Genomic DNA, 24,069 nt, shown 5'->3' with positions numbered 1-24,069 from the left:
TCATGAGGGAATTGGATAAGGTGAATTTCTGGGGTCTTTTCCCCAGGGTAGGGAAGTCTAAAACATAGGTTTACAATGAGAAGGGAAAGATTTAAACAGGACCTAAAGGGCAGCTTTTTAATGCAAAAGGTGCTGCGTGTGTGGAATGAACTGCTAGAGGAAGTGGTGGAGGCTGAGACAATTGCAAAATTTACAAAGCATCTAGATGGGTACATGAATAGGCAGGGCTTGGGCCAAATCATGGCAAATGGGACTAGATTAATTTAAAATATCTGGTCGGCATGGATGAGTTGGACCGAAGGGTCTGTTTCCATGCGGTACGGCTGTATGACTCAATGACTCAATGACTCTATGATGCTGTGTTAGTGATGCTGTACATATTTCACTGTACTCCTGTTCTTTTGTAATCTGAGTACACATGACAATAAACAGAGTTTGAATTCTATTTCTAATCCAAGAAAGTGTTTGGTGTTCGCATACAACAAGGAAGAGAATCCAAGTTAGTCATTTGAAATGAAGTACTTATTTTAAGAGGTGAAGGAAGATATGATGTGACCTCAGACCAAAGCTTAAAGAGGGGACCTTCCAATATTTTAGAGTAATGTGGCAAGATATCAGTGAGACTACCAGAACAGTAATGTACATAATCATTTTTAGGGATTTATGCTGTTTCATTGGTTCATCCAATTTCTTTCTTCTGAATCCCCACACCAAGTCCGGCACAGAAACCTATTCACAAAGGTTAATGAGGTTGCAAAATGTGCGAAACAAAGTGGATATGATGTATATGTTTTATGGTCTACCAGTTAGTTGCTAATTGCCCTTCATGGCAGAAGGGCAAGGAAAAACAAGGTGTATTTTTCCGGGAATAATGAAACTATTGCAGTAATTTACTATTTATGAAAACATCATAACAATTTTACCAGCTTTGTGCTCCTGGTATTGTATGTCCATTCTTATGGATAAGAATGTACAAATAATATGGAGAAATAGCAGTGACACCTTTGGAGAAAATGCATTCCAATGTGTAAATGGTGGAGCCATTTGTAGCTCAGTTGCATTTTTGAAGTGTGATATTGTTTTGACACTCTTGTGGAAAAACTTATTTAGCATTATTTCTTTGTAAATGTAAAATTGCAAGAGATCGATCAGATCAGAACCGTTATTTTTAATCAACCTGTTCACTCTATGACTCTGCAACAGATGGGACTTGAACCTGGACTTTGTGTAGAGACGTGACCATTTCTGGAAATTTACATTATAACTTTCACACAGGGTGGCTGATGCGAAAAAATGGGAATTATAGTAATGTTGCAATGATGATGGGTGGCTCTTCAAAGATGAGAAAACGTTTACTGAACAGACTTGCATAAAATGTGTTCTCTTTGATTTACTTTGGGAACTGACAATTAAAAATATTTGTCATTTTCACTTATCGAACAACACTAATATCTTTGCTCAAAATTTCTTTGGGCCATCCCGCAGTGTAACATTTTTGTATGTGTTTTGTTTCAAATTTTCTGACTCTGATATCCAGTTACCTTATGGAACTTGAAACATTTCAGATTACTTTTTTTCCTTTGCTGTTGCTTCCAGTAAACTAGAGCAGCTCACAGATTTATTACTTAAATAGAAAGCATTGAGGTTGTTATTGGAAAATTTATGTTTTTATTCTTTGTTCAGGCATCCAATATAAAAGTTGGAAATTTGGATTTATTTGCCCACTTTGCATCTCAATGGTAAATTAATTTATAATTAGGTTTATATGGAACGATGGTACTCTCTGCATATAAAACTGAATAAAAATGTTAACAAATGAGATTTTTCTCTTATTCTTCTGAGATTTTTTTTGTTAAAATTTGGACTCCTCTCACCTTATTGCTGATGTGTGACTCCTTTCCCCAGTTCTGAACTGGGGCTATGTCTGCAGGCAATTTGCCCAGACTGTTGTCAAGAATGAACCTGATCTGACATCCTTAATCAACACAGAGGAGGATTTTAGTCATAAAAAGTTAATGCTGCCTTCAGCAAATATTAGTAAACTAGTCATGATTTGGAGATGTCGGTATTGGACTAGGGTGGACAAAGTTAAAAATCACATAACACCAGGCTATAGTCCAACAGGTTTATTTGGAAGCACTAGCTTTCGGAGTGCTGCTCCTTCATCAGGTGGTTGTGGAGTATAAGATCATAAGAAACAGAATTTATAGCAAAAGTTTACAGTGTGATGTAACTGAAATTATATATTGAAAAAACCTGGATTGTTTGTTAAGTAAAAGATGAGAGACCTAACAAACAATCCAAGTTGTTCTCCATATATAATGTCAGTTGCCTCACACTGCAAACTTTTCCTATAAATTCTGTATGTTATGATCTTCTACTCCACAACCACCTGATGAAGGAGCAACACTCCGAAAGCTAGTGCTTCCAAATAAACCTGTTGGACTATAGCCTGGTGTTGTGTGATTTTTAACCTGTTTAATTAGTGGCAATCATCATAAGTAGCACAACTAGTTGTGATATTTTTTCTGCATTAAACCTGAAAAGAATCGGTTGCTCATTGCCCGAAGTACATCCACCGATTCTGTTCAATGGATCTCTTTTGACATCTAAAACAAATATAGCCATTTTTTGACGAGTAGCTTTTGAAAATATCAACATTTTCCTGATGTTTCTATTTTAACTAACAGGTGAAGCATCCACCTACTAGTTAAAATTCTTCTCTGAGAGATTTGTGGTTATATGTTTACTTTATAAAGATAGCACCTCCATATGACATCCCAAAATTAATAAATAATAAATGGCTAATTAGTCAATCCCAGTGTATGTGTAATATTGTTAACCATTTCTTCAAGTGACACCAATAATTCAGAAATCATGGATACATGAAGATACACCGATATAAATTGGGAGGTGCTTGGAATGTTTATATGAAGTTTGAAAGTTCTTGCTCCTATACATAACCTGAGAGGCAATCAACAAGTCTGCTCTCTGCTTAAATATGCTATTCTTACAAATTGTTTTAATTTTCTTCTTTCACACATTCATTAATAGTAATCACATAGTCACTGTGGTAAGACACTAAAGAGGGACACTTTAATTCACTTGGTTTCATACTGAGTAATCTCCTGAATGTTGCTGACACTGAGGCTTGCATGTGAGGCATCTTAGTAAAGTTTTATATTATTCAATATCATTGCAGAGAATGGAGTGGGAGGATCAAATCTGACTTACTCCATACATTTAAAGATCAAACTCTGTCGTTTGTGTTCTGAAATGGGTTTGTTCCTTTGATTTAACTAGCCAAATGTGTTGTTCACTGTGAGACAGGCAATTTATTTGCATGGATTTTGAAAGCGATGCCTATTAATTTCCTGTTAGTAGTTTTAGGATTGTGGGATTGAGTGGTAATGTCCATGGGACCAGTAACTCAGAGCTCCAGGCTATTTCCATGGGGATATGGGTTCAAACTGGAACTGGTGGAATAAAAATTTAGTTCATTAAAATCTTGAATTAAAAGCTAGTCTCAGAAGTAGTCATTGATTGTCAAGCTATTGTTGATTATCATTCATTTCACTCACTAATGCCCTTAAGGGAAGGAAATCTGCCTTCCATACCTGATCTGGCCAGCATCTGATTCAGACCTGCAGCAAAGTGCTTGACCATTGAATGCATACCCTCTGAAATAATTTCATAAGTTCTCAGTTGGAGGGCAATTAGGGATGTGCAGTAACATTGGCCTTGCTAGTAATGCCCACCTTACATCAAAGAATTGAAACCATTCTATTTAATCATTGACAAATGTATGAATTACTTTCCATCATAAACTGTTGCTCTATGTGCTAGATCTTCTGATATGAAAAGGTTTTTGCTTTGCCATAGCATGATGTTAACATGGTACTGTTTTTCGAATGGCAGGCAATCGAGTTTACTTGCGATAACTTTGTAACCATTAAATATTGTCAGAGGAAATAAATGTAATCAGAATAACTAGTGACATTGAGGTGAAATTGATTACTCAAAGACTAGACAGACTACATAAAGGACCGTATGTGGACCTGCTGAAAGGTACTGCTATACTATTTGTATAACCCACTTAAACTAATGAGGACAGAAGAAAAGACGCAGCCTGCAAGCAATAAACCTCATAAAGGCTTGTGGTGTTAGTATTTGTACATCTAGACCAGGAAGCCCAGGTTTGAGTTTGTACCTGCCCTGGTATATATTGTAAAGTGTTTGAACAGCCAGGTTTGCAACGTTCCTTTATTGGAACAACCTGGTAGACCATCAGATTGAATGCTTGAGTAAAATGTAAGGGAAAGTCATATCTCCTGAGTTTGAAGGTACAGCTCAAATCAACAGGTTTGTACAGAAACAGGAAAGGTGCAACATTTCAAATTGCTTTCTGAGCATACCCACCGACAAAGAACTGAAAGAGCTCCTGATGGTGTAAGTTCCTTTTTCCTTTCACAACCTGGTTGGGGCAGAATTTGATTGGGTGCACAAGAGAACTCCTTCCAGTTGGCTTGCTGGTTTCCCAGGCCCCTGACCCACCTTCCTGAAGGCAGATCAGAGGCTGGAAGGCGATCCACCAGTGAGCTCATTGATTGATTGGTTTTTTAAGATCAAATTGTCATGGAGGATTTGGTGGATAGGAGGCTGAAAGGGTGGTCAGGATAAGTTGGGGGCCAAGAGACTAACTGGCTGGGCTTTCCAGTATTTTGGAAATAAGGGAAGATTGAGAGCAATGGAGTTGGATCAATGTCTGTGATAGTAGAAGATCAGAGAGGCCAAGTTGGTGGAAAGGAGAAGAAGGAAGATGAGAAATATTTGTGAGGTGTGGGTGATCACAGCGTGTGGTGCAGGGGGCAAGCTGCTGATTGTTGGTGGGATTTGGTGAAAGAAGTCTTGAAGATAAAGAGAAGGGCCCTTACTTTCAGCAACCCATAATCCTCTCCTCCCATTAGAAATCAGGTTCCTGAGGTTGGCTAAGGTTAAATTCAAAATGATAGCTAATTATAATACATTTAGCTTTATTATTACATTTTAGATTATCAATCCTCCTGCAAACACTTTGATTGTCCACACACTGCGCCAGGATGAACTCATCTGCCTGGCTATGTCCTTGTTTCCTTGGGTATCCTCCACTGGGGGGGGACATGCCATCTTCTCTTTCATCTGGGTGGTCAATCCTGGCTGTAAGGGCCACTTTCTGATACACACTAATGCTGATCTGTTGCGTCTGAGGATTCTGCAGTCACTAATGACCAAGTAACATTTGAAGATGAAGGACTCAGCACAAAGTTAGATTTATCCTCTTCGCAGAACCCCCAACCAACACAATACACCAGGTACATTGACGACATTTTCTTCCTCTGGATTCATAGTGAAGAGTCACTGAAACAACTACACAGTGATATCAACAAGTTTCATCCCACCATCAAACTCACCGTGGACTACTCTCTTCTATCTGTCTCATTCTTAGATACATGCATTTCCATCAAGGATGGACACCTCAGCACCTCACTCTACCGCAAACCCACAGATAACCTCACAATGCTACACTTCTTCAGCTTCCACCCGAAACATATTAAAACAGCAATCAAACAACAAGCAGACAAGCCCCATGAACGCACAGGATCTGTACGGATGAGGAGGAATGTGACAGACACCTGAAGGTGCACAAAGAAGCCCTCATAAGAACAGGGTACGATGCTTAACTCATCGACTGCCAGTTCTGACATGCCACAGCGAGAAACTGTAATGACCTCCTCAGGAGACAGATACGAGCTGCAACCGACAGGGTACACTTTGTTGTCCAGTACTTTGCAGGAGCCAAAATATTACTCCATGTTCTTCGCGACCTGCAACACAGTATTAACAAGGATGAGCACCTCACCAAGGCCTTTCCCACACCTCCACTGCTCACCTTTTAAACAACCACCAAACCTCAAACAGATCATTGTTCGAGCAAACTGCCTGGCTGACAACACCGTACAACCCTGTTATGGTAGACGCTGCAAGACGTGTCAGAGTGTAGACATGGACACCACCATTACACGTAGGTACACCTCCCAACATGTACGTGGCAGGTACTCATGCGACTCAGCCAACGATGTCTATCTCATACGCTGCAGGAAAGGATGCCCTGAGGCGTGGTACATTAGTGAGACCGAGCAGAGGCTACGGCAATGGATGAATGGACACCGCACAACAATCAATGGACAGGAGTGTTCCCTCCCAGTCGGACAACACTTCAGGGGTCTCGGACATTCAGCCTCTGATCTTCGGATGACTCTCCTCCAAGATGGACTTCGGGGCAGGCAGCAATGAAAAGTGGCCGAGCAAAGGCTGATAGCCAAGTTCTGTACCCATGGGGATGGCCTCAGTAGGGACCTTGGGTACATGTGACACCACTTGTGACCCCATTGCACTATATACACACACACACACACACACACACACACAGGCAGGTGCGTGTGCGCACGCACGCACGCACACACTCTTACAGATGCACACATTCCAACAGACCCATACACTCATGCAGACCCTCTCTCATGCAAGCTCTCTCCCATATACACACACATACACTCCCACACTCACAACCACATATGCACGCTCTCACAGACTTTATGTTCCTTTATACTCACACTCACACACACATACAAACTTACATTCTCTCACAGATACTCATAACCCATATAAGTTTGTGGGATGAATTTGTACCTGCAGAATTACATTTAATTTTGCTCAAAAACTGCATGAATCCATGTAAGATTCTGCAAATCAGTTTATTTTTTAAGATTAGAATCAGTCCGATCATTGGGGCACAGACAGTCTCACACAGGGCACCTCACACCTTCATGCACTGTCTTTGCCGGCATGACGCCAATTGTTAAAGTTCACTTGAGAATGTAACTTTAAAAAAGTTCTGCGATTTACACTGAAACCAACATGTTCATTCTAAAAGATGAGAGACTTTAACAAACAATCCAGGTCTTTTTCAATGTATAATTTCAGTTACATCTGTAAAGTTTTACTATAAATTCTGTGTCTTATGATCGTATACTCCACAACCATCTGATGAAGGAGCAGCATTCCGAAAGCTAGTGCTTCCAAATAAATCTGTTGTTATGTGACTTTTAACTTTGTACACCCCAGTCCAACATCAGCATCTGCAAATCAGATTTCTCCTCATTGTGGATTCAGACACAATCTTCAGGGCTGGACAGAAAAGTTACAGTACCAGGTCAAAAACTTAAAGATACACAACAATGGCTTCCAAAGAATGCTAAAGCTCTTCCATTTCTGTTAGACTGAGGTCAGAAAATCCAAAGGACTTTTTTTAGACTGCTGAAATGCTGGTTAATGGCCTCAAATTTACACTCTCTTTACTACCACTGTTGGCAGCTCATTCCACGCATCCACCACTCTCTGCGAAAAGTCAGATACATTAGGGACATTTGAGCGACTCTTGCGTAGGCACGTGGATGATAGTACAATGAAGGGTATGTAAGTTAGTTTGATCTTAGACCAGGATAAAAGGTTAACACAACATCGAGGGCCAAAGGGCCAATACTGTGCTGTACTGTTCTATGTTCAACTTGTATGTTTCTCCATGTATGAGCTGCTCTTCCCATTTTTTTAGATGGTTGTGGTCATGGGTTTGGAAGGTGCAGTTGAAGGAGTCTTGGTGAATTTCTGCAGTATATCTTGTAGATGGTACACACTTGTAGATGGTACCACATCCCCAAGCATCTACTCTCTCCATCACCCACTGTCAGTAGCAACAGTGTGTACTATTTATAAATGCACCGCAGAAAATACCTCAGACAGCACCTTCCAAACCCATCACCACTTCCATTTGGAAAAGTAAGGGCAGCAGATATGTGGGAATACAATCACCTGCAAATCCCCCACCAAGCCACTCACCATCCTGCCGTGGAAATAATTTACCATTCCTGCACTCTTGCTGGGTAAAATTCCTGGGAGTTACCTCCCTCATGGCATTATGGGTCAGCCCAGAACACGCGGACTACAGTGATTCAAAAAGACAGCTCACCACCTTCTCAAGGAGAACAAGGGACAAGGCATTGACATTCTGGTCAGTCAGTAACAGTCATGTCACACAAGTGAATAATAAAAGGAAACACTGCATTTCCTGAGTATTGGTGGTGAAGGGAATGAAATTTTAGATTAGATTAGATTAGATTACTTACAGTGTGGAAACAGGCCCTTCGGCCCAACAAGTCCACACCGCCCCGCCGAAGCGTAACCCACCCATACCCCTACATCTACAGCTACCCCTTACCTAACACTACGGGCAATTTAGTATGACCAATTCACCTGACCTGCACATCTTTGGACTGTGGGAGGAAACCGGAGCACCCGGAGGAAACACAGGGAGAACGTGCAAACTCCACACAGTCAGTCGCCTGAGGCGGGAATTGAACCCGGGTCTCTGGTGCTGTGAGGCAGCAGTGCTAACCACTGTGCCACCGTGCCGCCCAAATGGATGTTGTGGATGTTGGAATTAGAATTAGGTTTTTGTTTTCATGTGAACTCCAGTATAGGAGCGCAATATCACTATTCTCTGGCACCATCCTAGGTACAAAAACCTGGATTCAAAAAAAAAGATATCTTAGATACAAAAAACAGATTTTTGAAAAAAGCAGAAATATGAAAACAAAAGAACCCAGAAGAAAAAGGGCAGCATCAGATCGAAAGTCCATAAGATAAGCCTCTAGGTCTCAAACAAACAGGCTGCTTTCTCATGGATGGTGTCAAGCTCCCTGTATGTTGTTAGAATTGTCAGTAAAGGTCAGTGGGAGTATTTCATCACACTCTTGACTTAATGGAAAGGCCTTGGGGCACTGGGAGATGAGTTACTTGCTGTGGGATTCCTAGCTTCTGATCTGCTCTTGTAGCCACAGTGTTTATTTGGCTAATCTAGTTCAATTTCTGGACAATGGTAATCCCCAACATGTTGGTAATGGAGGATTTAGTGACGTTAATGCCATTGAATGTCAAGGGGGAAATGGTTCGGTGCTGTGTTGTTGGAGGTTGTCAATGCCCGGCATTTTGTATCATGAACGTTACATGCCACTTGTTGGCCCGCAGCCCAGACACTGTCCAGATCTTGCTGTATTTAGACTTGGACGGCTTCAGTGTCTAAGAAGCTACAAATCATCACCAATATCTCCACTTCTGATCTTATGATTCAGAGTACATGGATATTATTGGGCTGAGGACACAACGTCAAGGGACTCGTGCAGAGATCTCCTGGAACTGAGGTGACTGACCTCCAACAACCACAACCATCTTCCTGTGTGCCAGATTTGACTCCAGCCATTGGAGTGTTTGCCACTGATTCCCATTGATTCCAGTTTTGCCAGCGATTCTTGATGCCACGTTTGGTCAAACATGACCTTAATGTCAAGGGCTGTCACTCTCACCTCATCCTCTTGTTTGGAATTCAGCTCTTTATAGTTTTGGTTCAGACAGGGACTAATGAGGTCAGGAACTCTGGCTCTGGCAAAACCCGAGCTGGGTGTCACTGAGCAGGTTATTGCTGAGCAGGTGCTGCTTGATTGAACTGATGATGACACCTTCCATCACATTTTACTGATGATTGCGAGTAGACTGATGGGAGAGTAATTGGTTGGATTAGATTAGTCTTTCCTTATGTACACAGTGCATACATGGGCAATTTTCCTCATGTCGTGCAGATGCCAATGTACTGGAACAGCTTGGCTAGGGGACTGGCAAGTTCTGGAGCACAGGTCTTAAGGATTATTGCTGAAATGTTGTCAGGGCCTGTAGCCTTTGCAGTGTCAAGTGCCTCCAACTGTTTCTTGCTATTGTATGGAGTGAAGCGAATTGGGCTGAAGTCTGGCATCTTATGATGCTGGGACACTGGAGGGGACCAAGAAGGATCATCTACTTGGCACTTCTGGCCAAAGATTGCTGTCAACGCTTCAATCTTGTTTTGTGTGCCGAAATCCTGGATCCTTCATCATTAAGGATGGGATATCTGTGAAGTCCCCTCCTCCCAGTGAGTCGTTTACATTTCTCATTGTCTGTGACTAAATGCAGCAAGATGGCAAAGCGTAAGATCTGACCTGTGAGGGAAGGACTCACTTAGTTCTGTCTATCACTTGCTGCTTATGCTATTTGACACAGAAGTGCGCTTTTCCAGCAACACCATTTTTAAGCTCTGATCCCCAGCATCTGCAGTCCTCACTTTTTTTCTTATAGTATCACCTCAGGTTGGTACATTTCAGGCCATATTTTCCAAAGTATGGAAATCTTGTCGTCCGGCCATTTCCTTCAAAAGCTGGGAGATCCGAATTTCTGAGCGGACATTTTGATGAGGGCTCCATCAGAAATGCAGAGCAGTGCTCCCATTCTGACAGTTCTGTTGGAGAGCATGTTGGGTCTTTTTTAAATGTTTGTAATTCTACCAGCCTCCACCACTTCCTCTGGCAGCGCATTCCACACACGTACCACATTCTGCACAAGAAAGTTCCCCCTTGGGTCCCTTTAAAATCTTTTCCCTCTCATCCTAAACCTATGCCCTCTAGTTCTGGACTCCCCCCATCCTAGGGAAAAGACCTTGATTGTTCACCCTATCCATGTCTCTCATGATTTTGTTAACCTTTTATAAGGTCTTCCCCTCAGCCTCTGATGCTCCAGGGAGAAAGATCCCCAGCCTATCTGGCCTCTCCTTATAACTCAAGCCTTCCAACGCTGGCAAAATCCTGGTAGATCATTTCCTGAACCTTTTCAAGTTTTACAACACCTTTCCGATAGCAGGGAGAGCAGAATTGGTCCAGCAGGGAGAGCAGAATTGGTCCAACAGAGAGGAAAGTAAGGGTGGTCATATCCAGCGGCAGGAGTGTTGGGTGCAGTCAGACCTGATTTGTGTGAGGAGGTAGACAGGGAGGTGGATAGGTGGGGTGGACGGGGGAGTGGATGCAGAGGGGGGTGGATGGGAGGGGGTGCAGGGGAGGTGCGAGGGAGGTAATTGGGGAGTTGGACTGGAGAGTGTGGGCAGGGGGGTGGATGGGGCAATGCGGTGTTTGGAAGTTTAGGTTGAGTTGGGTCTGAAGACTGGGCCGTTCTGCAGCAATCACTTGCGATGGCTGTGGGTGCTCCTATGGTGGGAGGGTGGGTGTCAGGTCCTGGGGCAGTGTCAGGGGTCATCGGGTTTTGGGATGATGCTGGCTGCTCAAAGTGGGTTTTGATCAGAGTGGTGCTGGAAAAGCACAGCAGGTCAGGCAGCATCTGAGAAGCAGGCTCAAAGTGGGTGTCAGGTCAGAGCCTGGGGGATGATATAGATCGACATCTGTGAGCTAATTGTGGCATCAGTTTGATAGCTCTCCAGGAGTTCAACTGTGCACTTAATCACCTAACTTTCCACGAGTAAGCGTTTAATTTAGTTTCATCAGAACCATCTCAAGAGTTACTGGGGTAAAGGAATTGCCAAGAGGACAATTCATATTCCCAGGAAATTCCATGAGTGTGTGTTACAGTTGGGGCTCTGCTTGAGGCCCCCCATGAGTATCTCCCGATCTATCTGGCAGCGATGGAAGCTTCCAATCAGAAAATCTGCCCCCTCATTGCTAATTTGCCGGGTGTTGCTCCTGGAATGCACTCCTGCATTCTTCTTTGGAGCAGAGCTGATCCCCCTGCTTTGGTAATGGTGGAGTTTGGGATATAGAGTCATAGAGATGTACTGCACGACAACAGACCCTTCGGTCCAACTCATCCACGCCAACCAGATATCTCAACTCAATTTAGTCCCACTTGCAGCACTTGGCCCATATCCCCCTCAACCCTTCCTATTCATATACCCATCCAGATGCCTTTTAAATGTTGCAATTGTACCAGCCTCCACCACTTCCGCTGGCAGCTCATTCCATACACACACCACCCTCTGTGTGAAAACGTTGCCCCTTAGGTCTCTTTTATATCTTTCCCCTCTCACCCTAAACCTATGCCCTCTAGTTCTGGACTCCCCACCCTCCCCCACCCCCACCCCTGGGAAAATACTTTGTCTATTTGTCCTATCCATGCCCCTCATGATTGTATAAACCTCTAGAAGGTCACCCCTCAGCCTCTGATGCTCCAGCCTATTAAACCTCTCCCTATAGCTTAAGTCCTCCAACCCTGGCAACATCCTTGTAAGTATTTTCTGAACTCTTTCAGGTTTCACAACATCCTTCTGATAGGAAGGAGACCAGAATTGCATGCAGTATTCCAACAGTGGCCTAACCAATGTCCTGTACAGCCGCAATATGACCTGCCAACTCCTGTACTCAATACTCTGACCAATAAAGGAAAGCATACTAAACGCCTTCTTCACTATCCTATCTGCCTGTGACTCCACTTTCAAGGAACAATGAACCTGCACTCCAAGATCTCTTTGTTCAGCAACACTCCCTAGGACCTTACCATTAAGTGTATAAGCCCTGCTAAGATTTGCTTTCCCAAAATGCAGCACCTCACATTTATCTAAATTAAACTCCATCTGCCACTTCTCAGCCCATTGGCCCATCTGGTCAAGATCCTGTTGTAATCTGTGGTAACCCTCTTCACTGTCCACTACATTTCCAATTTTGGTGTCATCTGCAAACTTACTAACTATACCTCTTATGTTCACATCCAAATCATTTATACAAATGATGAAAAGTAGTAGACCCAGCACCGATCCTTGTGGCACTCCACTGGTCACAGGCCTTCAATTTGAAAAACTACTCTTCCCCCACCACTCTGTCTTATACTTTTGAGCCAGTTCTGTATCCAAATGGCTAGTTCTCCCTGTATTCTGTGAGGTCTAATCTTGCTAACCAGTCTCCCATGGGGAACCTTGTTGAATGCCTTACTGATGTCCATATAGATCATGTCCACCACTCTGCCCTCATCAATCCTCTTTGTTACTTTTTCAAAAAACTCAATCAAGTTTGTGAGACATGATTTCCCACGCACAAAGCCATGTTGACTATCCCTAATCAGTCCTTGCCTGTCCCAATACATGTACATCCTGTCCCTCAGGATTCCCTTCAACAACTTGCCCACCACCAACGTCAGGCTCATTGGTCTATAGTTCCCTGGCTTGTCCTTACCACCCTTTTTAAACAGTGGCACCACGTTAGCCAACCTCCAGTCTTCTGTCACCTCACCTGTGACTATCAGTATACAAATATCTCAGCAGGGCGTCCAGCAATCACATCCAGAGCTTCCCACAGAGTTCCAGGTTACATCTGATCAGGTTCTGGGAATTTATCCACCATTATGCGTTTCAAGACATCCAGCACTGTAATATGGACATTTTTCAAGATGTCACCATCTGTTTCCTTACATTCTATACCTTCCATGTCCTTCTCCAAAGTAAGCACTGATGTAAAACACTCAGTTAGTATCTCCCCCATCTCCTGCAGCTCCACACAAAGGCTGCCTTGCTGATCTTTGAGGGCCCCTATTCTCTCCCTCATTACCCTTTTGTCCTTAAATGTATTTGTAAAAACCCTTTGGATTCTCCTCAACCCTCTTTTTGGCAAAGTTGTCTCATGTCCTCTTTTTGCCCTCCTAACTTTCCTCTTAAGTATACTCCTACTGCCTTTATACTCTTCTAAGGATTGACTCGATCTCTCCTGTGGTGAGATTGCAGTTTGTGTGGGAGTACAATTCCCACAGCGTTTTGTCGATGCCCAGATTTGAGTTGGTACGTTTTGACAGATGAAGGCAGAACACAGAGTTAATAAACCTGCTGTACTCCGCCTGGGTAAAATGTTGTTAATGTCTGTGAGACACTTGGGTCATGTGGCAGAAATAGGTACACTGTGCTTTGGATAGATATGTGATTAGCTAGCTGACTATTTCATACATCCTTCTTTCACAAAATTGATATGATAAAAGACTGAAAACGAAGAAAACATTTAGGAGAGTCTGTTCGCTTTGTTCCCAGATCACATGAGAGGACACTGGATCACCCCTGTGGGGGTCAGAAATGCAACACAGTGTGGTGTGTAGTTCTTTTGCAGGTTTAGGCTTAAACAATGTGCTAGGACTGTGAAGGAAGTTTATTTAATCTAAATGAAATGTTCAAATGTAACTTGACAGACCACATGCAATAGTTGAAAGAATTCACCTCAGTGTTTCTGACCAAAAAATAAAATGACGGTCCCTGCTTGATGTTTCAAACGAGCTCCATTTTAAATCGGATCCTGCTGTATAAAGTATTAATGATTAACAGAAATACACTCAACTGAGTAATTTGCCTGAAGCACCCAGTGACATCACAGAAATGTTAACTAAACCAAATATCGAATATTAAATGACACCCTCAGTTACATTCCCGCAGACATTGTGTGACCATGTGTTTACTTTTTAGCTCTCCTTTTTTATTCTCTCCAAAAGGCACTATTTTCATATGGTCTCCAAGACACTGGTTATTTGTGGGAATCTCATCCATAAATGGGTATTTTTCATATCAGAGCCTTGCTGGTGTGTGCTACAAAGTTATTTGTAAAGAGGGAGAGGTACAAGGCCTCACAGCCACCGTCTCTCACACAGCCGTGAGGAGTGGTCAAGGAGAAACGTCTTCCTAGAACCCCTCCCATGTGAAAGCAGGCCATTCAGCCCATTGATCCACACTGATCTTCCAAAGAGCATCCCATCCAGATCAACGCCTTTACCCTCTCCTTGTAACTCGACATTTTCCCATGCCTACTTCACATCAACTACACACTACAGGGAAATTTAGCATGGTCAGTCCACCTAATCTCCACATCTTTGGAGTAAGGGAGGAAACCCGTGCAGACAAAGGGAGAATGTGCAAAGTCCACACAATCACGCAAGGCTGGCATTGAACCTGGGTCCCTGGCGCTGTGAGGCAGCAGTGCTAACCACTGAGCCACCTTGGGTAATAGGAAGTGCAGTTAATAGCTATGTAGTTATGTATACAGAGGTACAAAATTGGCTTCCTTTTATTTATGTCTTTATCCACTTGAACTGCTGTTTTTCATGTCTTGAAAACTTGCTTCTCCCAAATAGGGAAGAGGTCCAGGACAGAAGTGTTTTACTTGGCCAGTATATATTTTTAGTTCACTTCCTTCAGATTCTTCTAGGCTCGGTCCTTTTCTCTCATTTTAACATGGTCTGAAAAGCACAACGGAGTTCATGAGGCTGAATTTTCTCAGTCCTGAATGATGTGGACAATGACAAATCAATTGGGAAGACCTGGCAAGATTGGAAAAATGAGATTCTCAACACTGAGACAAAAAGTTTGGTTCTCCAGCCAAGCTTTGAGCAGCAGAAATATGGAGTAAAACAGGTTGTTAGTTCTGAGAATAGTCAGTGGTGATGAACCCTATAAGTGAGGGTTGTACACACTCCTCTGTCCAGTGGGACAGACTGTACCTGATACTGAAGTATATATCACCATCATTCATTCAGGTTCAGCCTCAGCATGGGTACCAACTTGGTGAAGGCACATGCCAGCTCAGTGACCAACACATTACATCAAAAAGGGAGTGCCTGCTGCTCTCTGTCGCTCCTTCCCATCCCTGACCCACATCAACCATGAGCCTCTTTGTCCTTTCAGGTATTATGGTCTTTTGAAGCGATTATCTCTGCCTCCTGCAGCAACCTTTGCAAGTTTCACAAGTTATGGGCTGCTTATAGCCAACATGCACCTCTCTTTTAAGGCATCACCTCTAACTTCTGCACCATTGAGATGCCAGTGTTCAATTTGCAATGACCTACAGCATGCTGCAAGTTGCCATTGACCACTGTTTGAACCTGAAGTGCATTTGCTTGCATTTGCAAATGGACAACGATATGATTGCAAATTACGTGTAGCTACAGTGTGTTTCATGTAGTTGCCCCTTCAGTGTCCCAGTATCCATTCGATGTGGAGCCCACATTTTTGTCCATCAGTGACTCTGACTCCATTCACACAGGGCCTTGTCCCAGCTGTTTTCCAGTTGTAGTCAGTTAGTGTCCAGTTAAGAGCTGGTGATGGTAGAGAATACAGCCTTCAGAGCTGAGCCACACCTCATTACCAGGTATTGTCTCCATGTCCCTTATTTATATCGCATTACCCAACAGGCCGCTTTCACCTATCCTGTCCAAGTGAAGTTCGTCTCCAACATTTGTCCCTGTTTTCTAAGCCCTTATACTCCACCTTCCTAATGCTCATCATGGCCCTCTCTGCTCCCGCTGTGATCACTGCCAGTAACCATGCTCTGCCACGTTGTCCTGCACATCTTATGTCTTGACTTACCCGCCCCATCAAAGTTCTTTCAGCTACCTCACAAAGCAAGATGCTTCCCCTTACCCCCAAGCCAGATTTCTACTGGCAATCATGACAAACAGTCAGCCTGTGTAAAGAGCTTGTCGATATGGCAGTACTGAGAGCCCCTTGAGCACTGTCTAAACCACCAATCCATTAACAGGATTGCACAGCAAGGCAGGGCAGGGATGTTGTAAGCATGCAGGTTGGTACTAAGTGACTGAGTACTCAGAGAACAAGAATCATAGAATCCTTAAAGTCTGGAAACAGGCCCTTTGGCCAACAAGTCTACAGTGGCCCTCTGGAGATTAATCCATCCAGACTCATTCCCCTACCGTATTACTTTACATTAACCCCTTACTAATGAACCTAATCTACAAATCCCTAGACACTATGGGCAATTTAACATGGCCAATTCACCTAACCTGCACATCTTTGGATTGTGGGAGAAAACCGGAGCACCCGGAAAAAAAGCTACGCAGACACGGAGAACATGTAGACTCCACATAGACAGTCACCCGAGGCTGGGATTGAACCCGGGCCTCTGGCAGTGCTAACCACTGGGCTACCTTGAGATGCAGCCAGGTCCAAAACTTGCAGCTGGGTGCCAGTCCCTGAGGTCAGTCTCCTTGCAGCAGTGTCCTCTCAATGCCAGCTGCTCCTGCTCAATTTATATCGTGTTGATCGTTTCACATTACAGGGCGGGGGGCACAAACCTGCTTTTCTGGATTTGCTACCTGCACCTTCAAACTTCTGCCACTAGGGCGGGCTACCTTCAGGGAGCTGCTTCAACCACAGTTTGGGCCTGACTGACAAGGTCATCACTTTAGACTCAGTTGGCCATGTAATTGGCTGTGTACCCACTGGGTGGGTGGGTAGATAACCAATTCTGTGGCTCCCCTGTCCCCAGTGGTTGGTAGTGGGCATTCACAGTGGCATTCTCCAGAAGAACTGCCCCCCTGTTTGCCATCAATGTACCCCCCCCTTGAAGCTAATATGATTTTTCCTATGTTACAGATTTTTCAGTACAAATGCATGGTGCAAAAAGTAAGATTTTGGGAACTGTGTCCCTACGTTAGATTTCACTTAAGATTGATTACAATAGGAAGGTTGGTCTTTCATTACATAAAGTAAAAGTGGAGTGTTAATGCTGAAAAGCCAACTGAAGTATCTGCTCCTGGAAATGCCATCCTGTGAGATGCAGACTGAAGGTATTAGTCACATGGTTAAATGGATATAGTGGATCGAGTTGCACATCCTAGTCAGTGTCTCATTGTCGAATCAGATTTACTGTGCACAGCTGATTAGTCACAGCTGTCTCTATTGAAGCAAATAATATAAGGACAGGCGATACATGGAAACATCACCACCCAGGACTTCATCTCCAAGCCTTTCACTTAGAAACTAATTGCTATCCCTTCACTGTCACTGTGTCAAATGCTGGAATTGCCTTCCTAACAGTATTGTTGATCTACCTTCAGCTCATGGACTTCAAGGCAGCAGCTCACCACCACTTTCTCAAGGGTAACTAGGGACGTCTGGCCTGTCCAATTGCACCCACATCCCACAAGGGAATAAAGTTGCTTAAAGTGTCTTCTCTGAATTATGTGACTCCTATGGCCTTTACCCACTTGCATAAGAATATCCAAACTAGGAGCAGGAGTAGGCCTTCAAGCCTGCTCTGCCATTCAATAGGATCGTGGCTGATCTTATCGTGGACTCAGCTCCACTTACCCACCCACTCACCATAACCCTTAATTCCCTTCCTGTTCAAAAACCCATCTATTTTTGTCTTAAAAACATTCAACAAGTTAGCCGCAACTGCTTCACTGGGCAGAGAATTCCACAGTTTCACAACCCCCTTTGGAAGAGTAAGTTCCTCCTCAGCTCAGTCCCAAATCTGCTCCTGAGAATTTTGAGGCTATGGCCCCTATTTCTACTTTCACCCGCCAGTGGAAAAAAACCTCCCTGCTTCTATCTTATCTATTTCCTTCATAATTTTATTTGTTCCTATGAGAAGCCCCTCATTATTCTAAATTCCAAAGAGTATAGACACAGTCCACTCAGGTAGGTAAAAACAATGACTGCAGATGCTGGAAAGCAAATACTGGATTAGTGGCACATTTTACCTCGTTGATTTTAACCCTACAGCGAATCCTCTTGCAAGGATGCCTGCCTTGAAGAAGTTTTCCTCCTCTCTCTACAAGAATCTCAGGGAGCCCCTCTCCCACTGCAACTCCCAGGTCATTTCTATGCTACTCTCTCCCCACCCCCACCCTCCTCTAGCTTATCTCTCCACGCTTCAGGCTCACTGCCTTTATTCCTGATGAAGGGCTTTTGCCCAAAACGTCGATTTCGCTGCTCGTTGGATGCTGCCTGAACTGCTGTGCTCTTCCAGCACCACTAATCCAGTATACCCAGTCCACTCAGTTTGTCCTCATAAGCCAACCGTCCCAACTCTGGAATTAACCTCATCGGTCCCCCCGCCAGTGTTAGTACACCCTTTCTCAAGTAAGGAGACCAAATCTGTATACCAATACTCCAGGTGTGGTCTCACCAGCACCTGATACAGCTTACAGCATAACCTCCCTGTTTTTAAACTCCATCTCTCTCTAGTAATGAAGGACAATATTCCATTTACCTTCTTAACTACCTGCTGCACCTGCAAACCAACTTCTTGTGATTCATGCACTAGGATACCTAGATCCCTCCACACAGCAGCATGCTGCAATTTCTCACGAATTAAATAATAGTCAATTTTGCTGTTGTCTGCTCCCTTTATTATGGTGTTGCACCTTTTCCTTCCAGTGGGTTAAACTCAAGATACATTTTGTCATTCAAATCATTTTTTTCAAAGTAAACTCTTCACCTTTTTAAAAGCCCACGCACATTTCTTTTGATTAACTTTGAATCAAACTTACTGTTTTTACTTTTTAGCACATTTTCCTGAATTAATTTGGAACAGAAACAATTTTCATAGCAGCCCATTTGGCACATCCTTACAATGAAGAGAGAAACCTACAGGATTATAATGTCAAATTATTTTTCTTTAAGTTTCTGTACTGCTGGAACCATTGTCAAATAGATGTGAGGATTATATCCCCGCATGATAAAGTGGGATACTCTTTTGGAATTTATTCTTTTATGAATGTAACCTTGTAGATAAGATTAGATATTTATCATAATATCAGTTGTCTTTAAAATTACTGGAGACTGCAAAACATTGAATGCTGAACTAGTACAGATTTAGTTGTTATAGAGATAAGATATATGAAGCTTTCTTGGTTCCACTTAATGGTGTAATGCAAAATCAGATCAGACGTGGTAGATTGTGCTATTATCTCTGGTTTCTGATGAAAGCATTTTTCACTATCTTCAGTATGAATTGTGTAAAGTGTTTTATAGTTCTTTATTTAGTGTTATGTTTACTTTCCAAGTTCAGCTGCATAAGCAACATTCAGTGATATCCAAGACCCAATAACAAAGCAGGTTTATAGTTTTTGGCACTGCATTATTTTTTTTCTCTCTTGTAGTTTAAAAATAAACTGTTCTTTAGAAATTAACGGAGAATAGCTTGCGGATTTCAGTCAGCATGGAATTGTTGAAGTCCCACACAGATGTGTAGTTTGTAATTGTGCTCACTTTGTATCAATACATCATATATAAAAATAATATTTACGGAATAAAATTACAAAGGAAACTATATAAAAGGTAGCTAAATAAAAACGAGATCTATTGCAGTGTGGTTCCTTAATTGCCCTCTTAAATAGTTTAACAAATCACTCATTAGGGATTGTTGACAAAACATAGACCTTGTTAGTAATGCTCATCCCACAAAGAAATACGGGGGGGGGGGTAGGGATGTGGGTGGGGGTGAGTATAGTTTGTCTTTTTGAGTAGAAGAATGTAAATTTTGGACATTAACAAAAAAAGGAAAAGAAAACTGCAGGCTCTGAAAACAAAATGAAAATGTTGGAAATACTCAACAGGTCATCCATAAACAGAGTTAACTCTTGAATTGTTAACTCATTTGTTTCCTCTCCACAGACGTTTGCTGAAAATTTCCAACATTTTATTTTTTTTCAATCCGTATATACTTTGTAGTTTACTATAAGGTTTTGAGGAAGCAAAGAAAGGGGGTGAGCGAGTGTTTTTCTGGTTGGCAATCAATGACTAATGGTGTGCCTCAGGGAACAGTGTTGGGACTGCAATTATTCACAATTTACAGTGGAAATTCGATTATCCAAACAAGATGGGCAGGCACTATTTTGTTTGGATAATCGATTATTCGGAAAATTGATTTAAATGCCTTTCCTCTGGGGCTCGGAGTTGTAAAGTCTGCTCCCCGTTCAGGAGACTAGCAGCAGCACACACTGCACGACACCCCGCCCACGACACCACCCCCCCCCCCCCCCCCCCCCCCCCCCACCCCATTCAGCACTGCCCCACAACCCAATCCAACACCACCCCCAGCACAAAGCACGGGGGCCCCCACCCCCAGAACTTGGTCCAATCCCGCAACCCCACCCCCTGCCTGCCCCCCAACCCGGTCCAACTCTGCCTCCCCCACCCCAACCCCACCCCACTCCTGCTCCTCAACCCAGTCCAGCCCCAACCCTGCCCCCCGAACCCTGCCACCAACACTGCCCCCGCCCTCACCACAAAGCGCATGAGCTGCTGCAGCTGCCTTTGTGGAGTAAGTCTCCCGATAGCGGACACAGACACACACGCACATAGCCCCACACACAACTTTTTACTGCAACGTTTTGACAGGTTTCATGTTTGCCCTGCACAGAACAATGTTGAAGAGATTACTTCCTGAGTAGCAGGGGGTTAGGGTACACCTATCTGTAGAACTCCAGGGAAAATGTGGGGAGAGAGAGGGGGAAAGAGAGAGAGAGAGAGAGTGGGTGGTCAGTCATTTGGTGACGGCCTCTGTTTAATCACTGTAAACAAAAGACACTGTTGGAAACACATCTTTGCAGTAATGTTTCTATCAGGACCTCGAGATCTCCTCCGGATAATCCAATTTTCAGATAATTGGTATTTGGATAATCGAGGTTCCCCTGTACATAGATGATTTGGACTTGGGGACTATGTGTAGTGTGCCACAGTTTGCAGATGACACTAAGAGCAAAGTGTGCGTAGGACTATGCAAAGGGACATTGATAGTTTAAGTGAGTGGGCAAAGATGGAATATATGTTAATAAATGTGAAGTCATCCATTTTGGTAGGAATAACAGTAAAAAGGACTACTATTTGAACAGTAAGACATTGCAGCACACTGCTGTGCAGAGGGATCTGGGTGTCCTTGTGCATGAATCACAGAAGGTTGGTCAGTTGGTGAAACAGGTAATTATGAAAGCAAAGGGAATTTTGTCCTTCATTGCTAAAGGGATGAAGTTTAAATGTAGACAAGTTATTTCAGTTGTATAGGGTGCTGGGAGGCCGCACCTGGAGTACTGCATGTAGTTTTGGTCTCCTTACTTGGGAAAGGATGCACTGGCACTGGAGGGGGCGCATAGGAAGTTCACTAGGTTGATTACAGAGTTGAGGGGATTGGCTTATGAGGGGAGATGGGAGTTTATTCATTGGAATTTAGAAGAATGAGGGGGATCTTATAGAAACAATAATATTGTGAAGGAAATAGTTAAGACAGAAGTAGAGAGATATTTCTACTACCGGGTGAAATTCGGACAAGAGGCATAGCCTCAAGATTAGAGGGAGCAGATTTAGGACTGAACTGAGCAGGAACTTCTTCCCCCAGAGGGTTGTGAATCTGTGGAATTCCCTGCCCAGTGAAGTAGTTGAGGCTTCCTCATTGAATGTTTTTAAAGCTAAGAGAGATTTTTTGAACAGTAAAGGAACAAAGGGTTATGGTGAGAGGGCAGGTAAATGGAGCTGGGTCCATGAAAAGATCAGCCATGATCTTATTGAATGGAGGAGTTCAAAGAGCCAGATGGCCTGCTCCTGCTCCTTGTTCTGATGTTCTTATGATGCTGTAAATTACAAAAATAACCCTCAGTTTATCACTAACATCTGAAGATCAATGTGTTCCAGCTTTCAAATGTGCTAATTCAATACATAATAGCATTAATGTAGCTTACGTGACTTTATTATTAGCTTCTATACCTTGTGTCAGTGCACTATTTTTAGAGGTGGGAGTGAAATGAATCCATAATGTTCCAGTAATGGTTATCAAATCAAACACAGAATCATTTGATGCAATTTGTGAAGAGGATATTTGGCACTTATATCGTCGAAGCCAATTCAGTCTCATTTTGTTTCTGAATTTGAGTGCTAATATTGGTACATCTTCTCAACAGTGCTGTGATGCCTCATACACTCAAGAACCTCAAATTTCTTAAAATGAAATCTGACTTCTTTCTGTTTCCCATTGACAATGCAAATAAAATGAAGTAACAATGGTTAGCAGGTCTAAATAAGCAGCCACAAGATTTACTGGCAGCAAGTGTGTGCTGATTGTTATTGATAGCTTCCCTGTACTCCACAGCTATGTTCGAATGTAACCATATCCTTATGTAGCAAAGTCCTCTTTCAGGTGCCCAATGTAATGAGAAAGCTAGTAGAACTTCAATGTCAAAATGATAATACACACACTAAAAATTCCATGCATGTTGTAACCTCATTCTGGTACTCTTGTTAGACACGCCATAGCTAACACTCCTGTGTAGGTGATCCACTGTTGAGAAAGACTCCTCCCCATTCCACCACATAAAGTTATACAAGCTGATCACATGGTTTATTGTGTAGGCAGTATTTCAAAATTCTGAAGGTGTAAGAGACAACCTAGTGGACAGTGCTGTCAGATACCGGGGCATTTAAGACATAGATGTGTGTACAATCATAATGAGGCTGTCTGAATCGTTCTTGGATATGGACATGGCAAATTATAGTGAGGCTTTAGACTCATCTTACACTGCTTTGGAATTTGAAAATATGCAGTTGCTGTATAGTGTTCACGGTAAGTTTCAGTTTTGTGGGTGACAATGCGCTGCTTGGATGCGGTTTGCGTGTTGAAGTAAAGAACCGAAAGTAAATTGTGTGAAGAATTGCTTAACTTCAAATAATTTTTAATGAAGTTAGGAGTAACCCATTGAGATTCTTTTTTTCCGTTATTAACAACTGACAGCATATTTAGTAGTGGTGGCATGAGTTTGGCTACTGTTTTGTCTTTTTAAAAAAAACATGTCAGCCACTTGCAGGTTGATGTCAGTCAATGTAAAGCGAAGCCAGTTAGAGTATTTCCTGCTCCATTCATTTCAGTCCTATGAATTTTAGTCCTTTGACAATTTCAGCAGGAAACAGTGTTGACATACATTTCTAAGCTTTTGTTATTTCATTTATTAAATTTTATTGCAAGAAGCATTGTAGGTCCTTGTGAATCAAAATTGGATGTTGTTTTAAAGTTCCCAAAATTAACAAATTGTATACAAATAGCTTTTTGACAAGAAGTGAAATTTATAAATAGATAATTATCACGTTAAGTAAATAACAAGGTACTGAGGTTACTTCATCCTCTGTTGATTATTTAACGATTATAAGGCTTTAACTATTTTCATTCACAGACTCAATATGATTAACTATATACTAATATGCACGTCAACATTTAGTTCACATCATTTGTGGAATATTGGTATATTCAACTTAAAAAATTACTGTTGATGATATTAGTTGATGCTTTTGTAATATATACGTTCATTCATTATTTAGTGTTTGCAGCAAACATTATAATAGTAATTTCTAGGCAG

The 24,069-nt window shown here is 42.6% G+C and overlaps 1 protein-coding gene across 6 annotated transcripts in view; it reads left to right on the top strand.

The window, feature by feature from the left end:
* LOC140477445 (hepatocyte nuclear factor 4-gamma-like) overlaps window positions 1-24,069 on the top strand; it is a 148,536-nt gene that overhangs the window by 77,307 nt on the left and 47,160 nt on the right. For 3 of the 6 annotated variants that reach the window (XM_072571372.1, XM_072571376.1, XM_072571371.1), the window contains exon 1: window positions 23,168-23,282. The exons of the other annotated variants lie outside the window; for them this stretch is intronic. In XM_072571372.1, coding sequence (XP_072427473.1) covers window positions 23,168-23,282 — 115 coding nt within the window. Of the gene's footprint in view, window positions 1-23,167; window positions 23,283-24,069 lie in introns of those variants that run through there. 6 annotated transcript variants of the gene reach the window in all.

The sequence above is a fragment of the Chiloscyllium punctatum genome, chromosome 5 (genome assembly GCF_047496795.1).
Source record: "Chiloscyllium punctatum isolate Juve2018m chromosome 5, sChiPun1.3, whole genome shotgun sequence".
Classification (NCBI taxonomy): Eukaryota; Metazoa; Chordata; class Chondrichthyes; order Orectolobiformes; family Hemiscylliidae; genus Chiloscyllium; species Chiloscyllium punctatum.
Note: the sequence above shows the minus strand (reverse complement) of the source record. Positions and strands in the feature narration are given on the sequence as shown.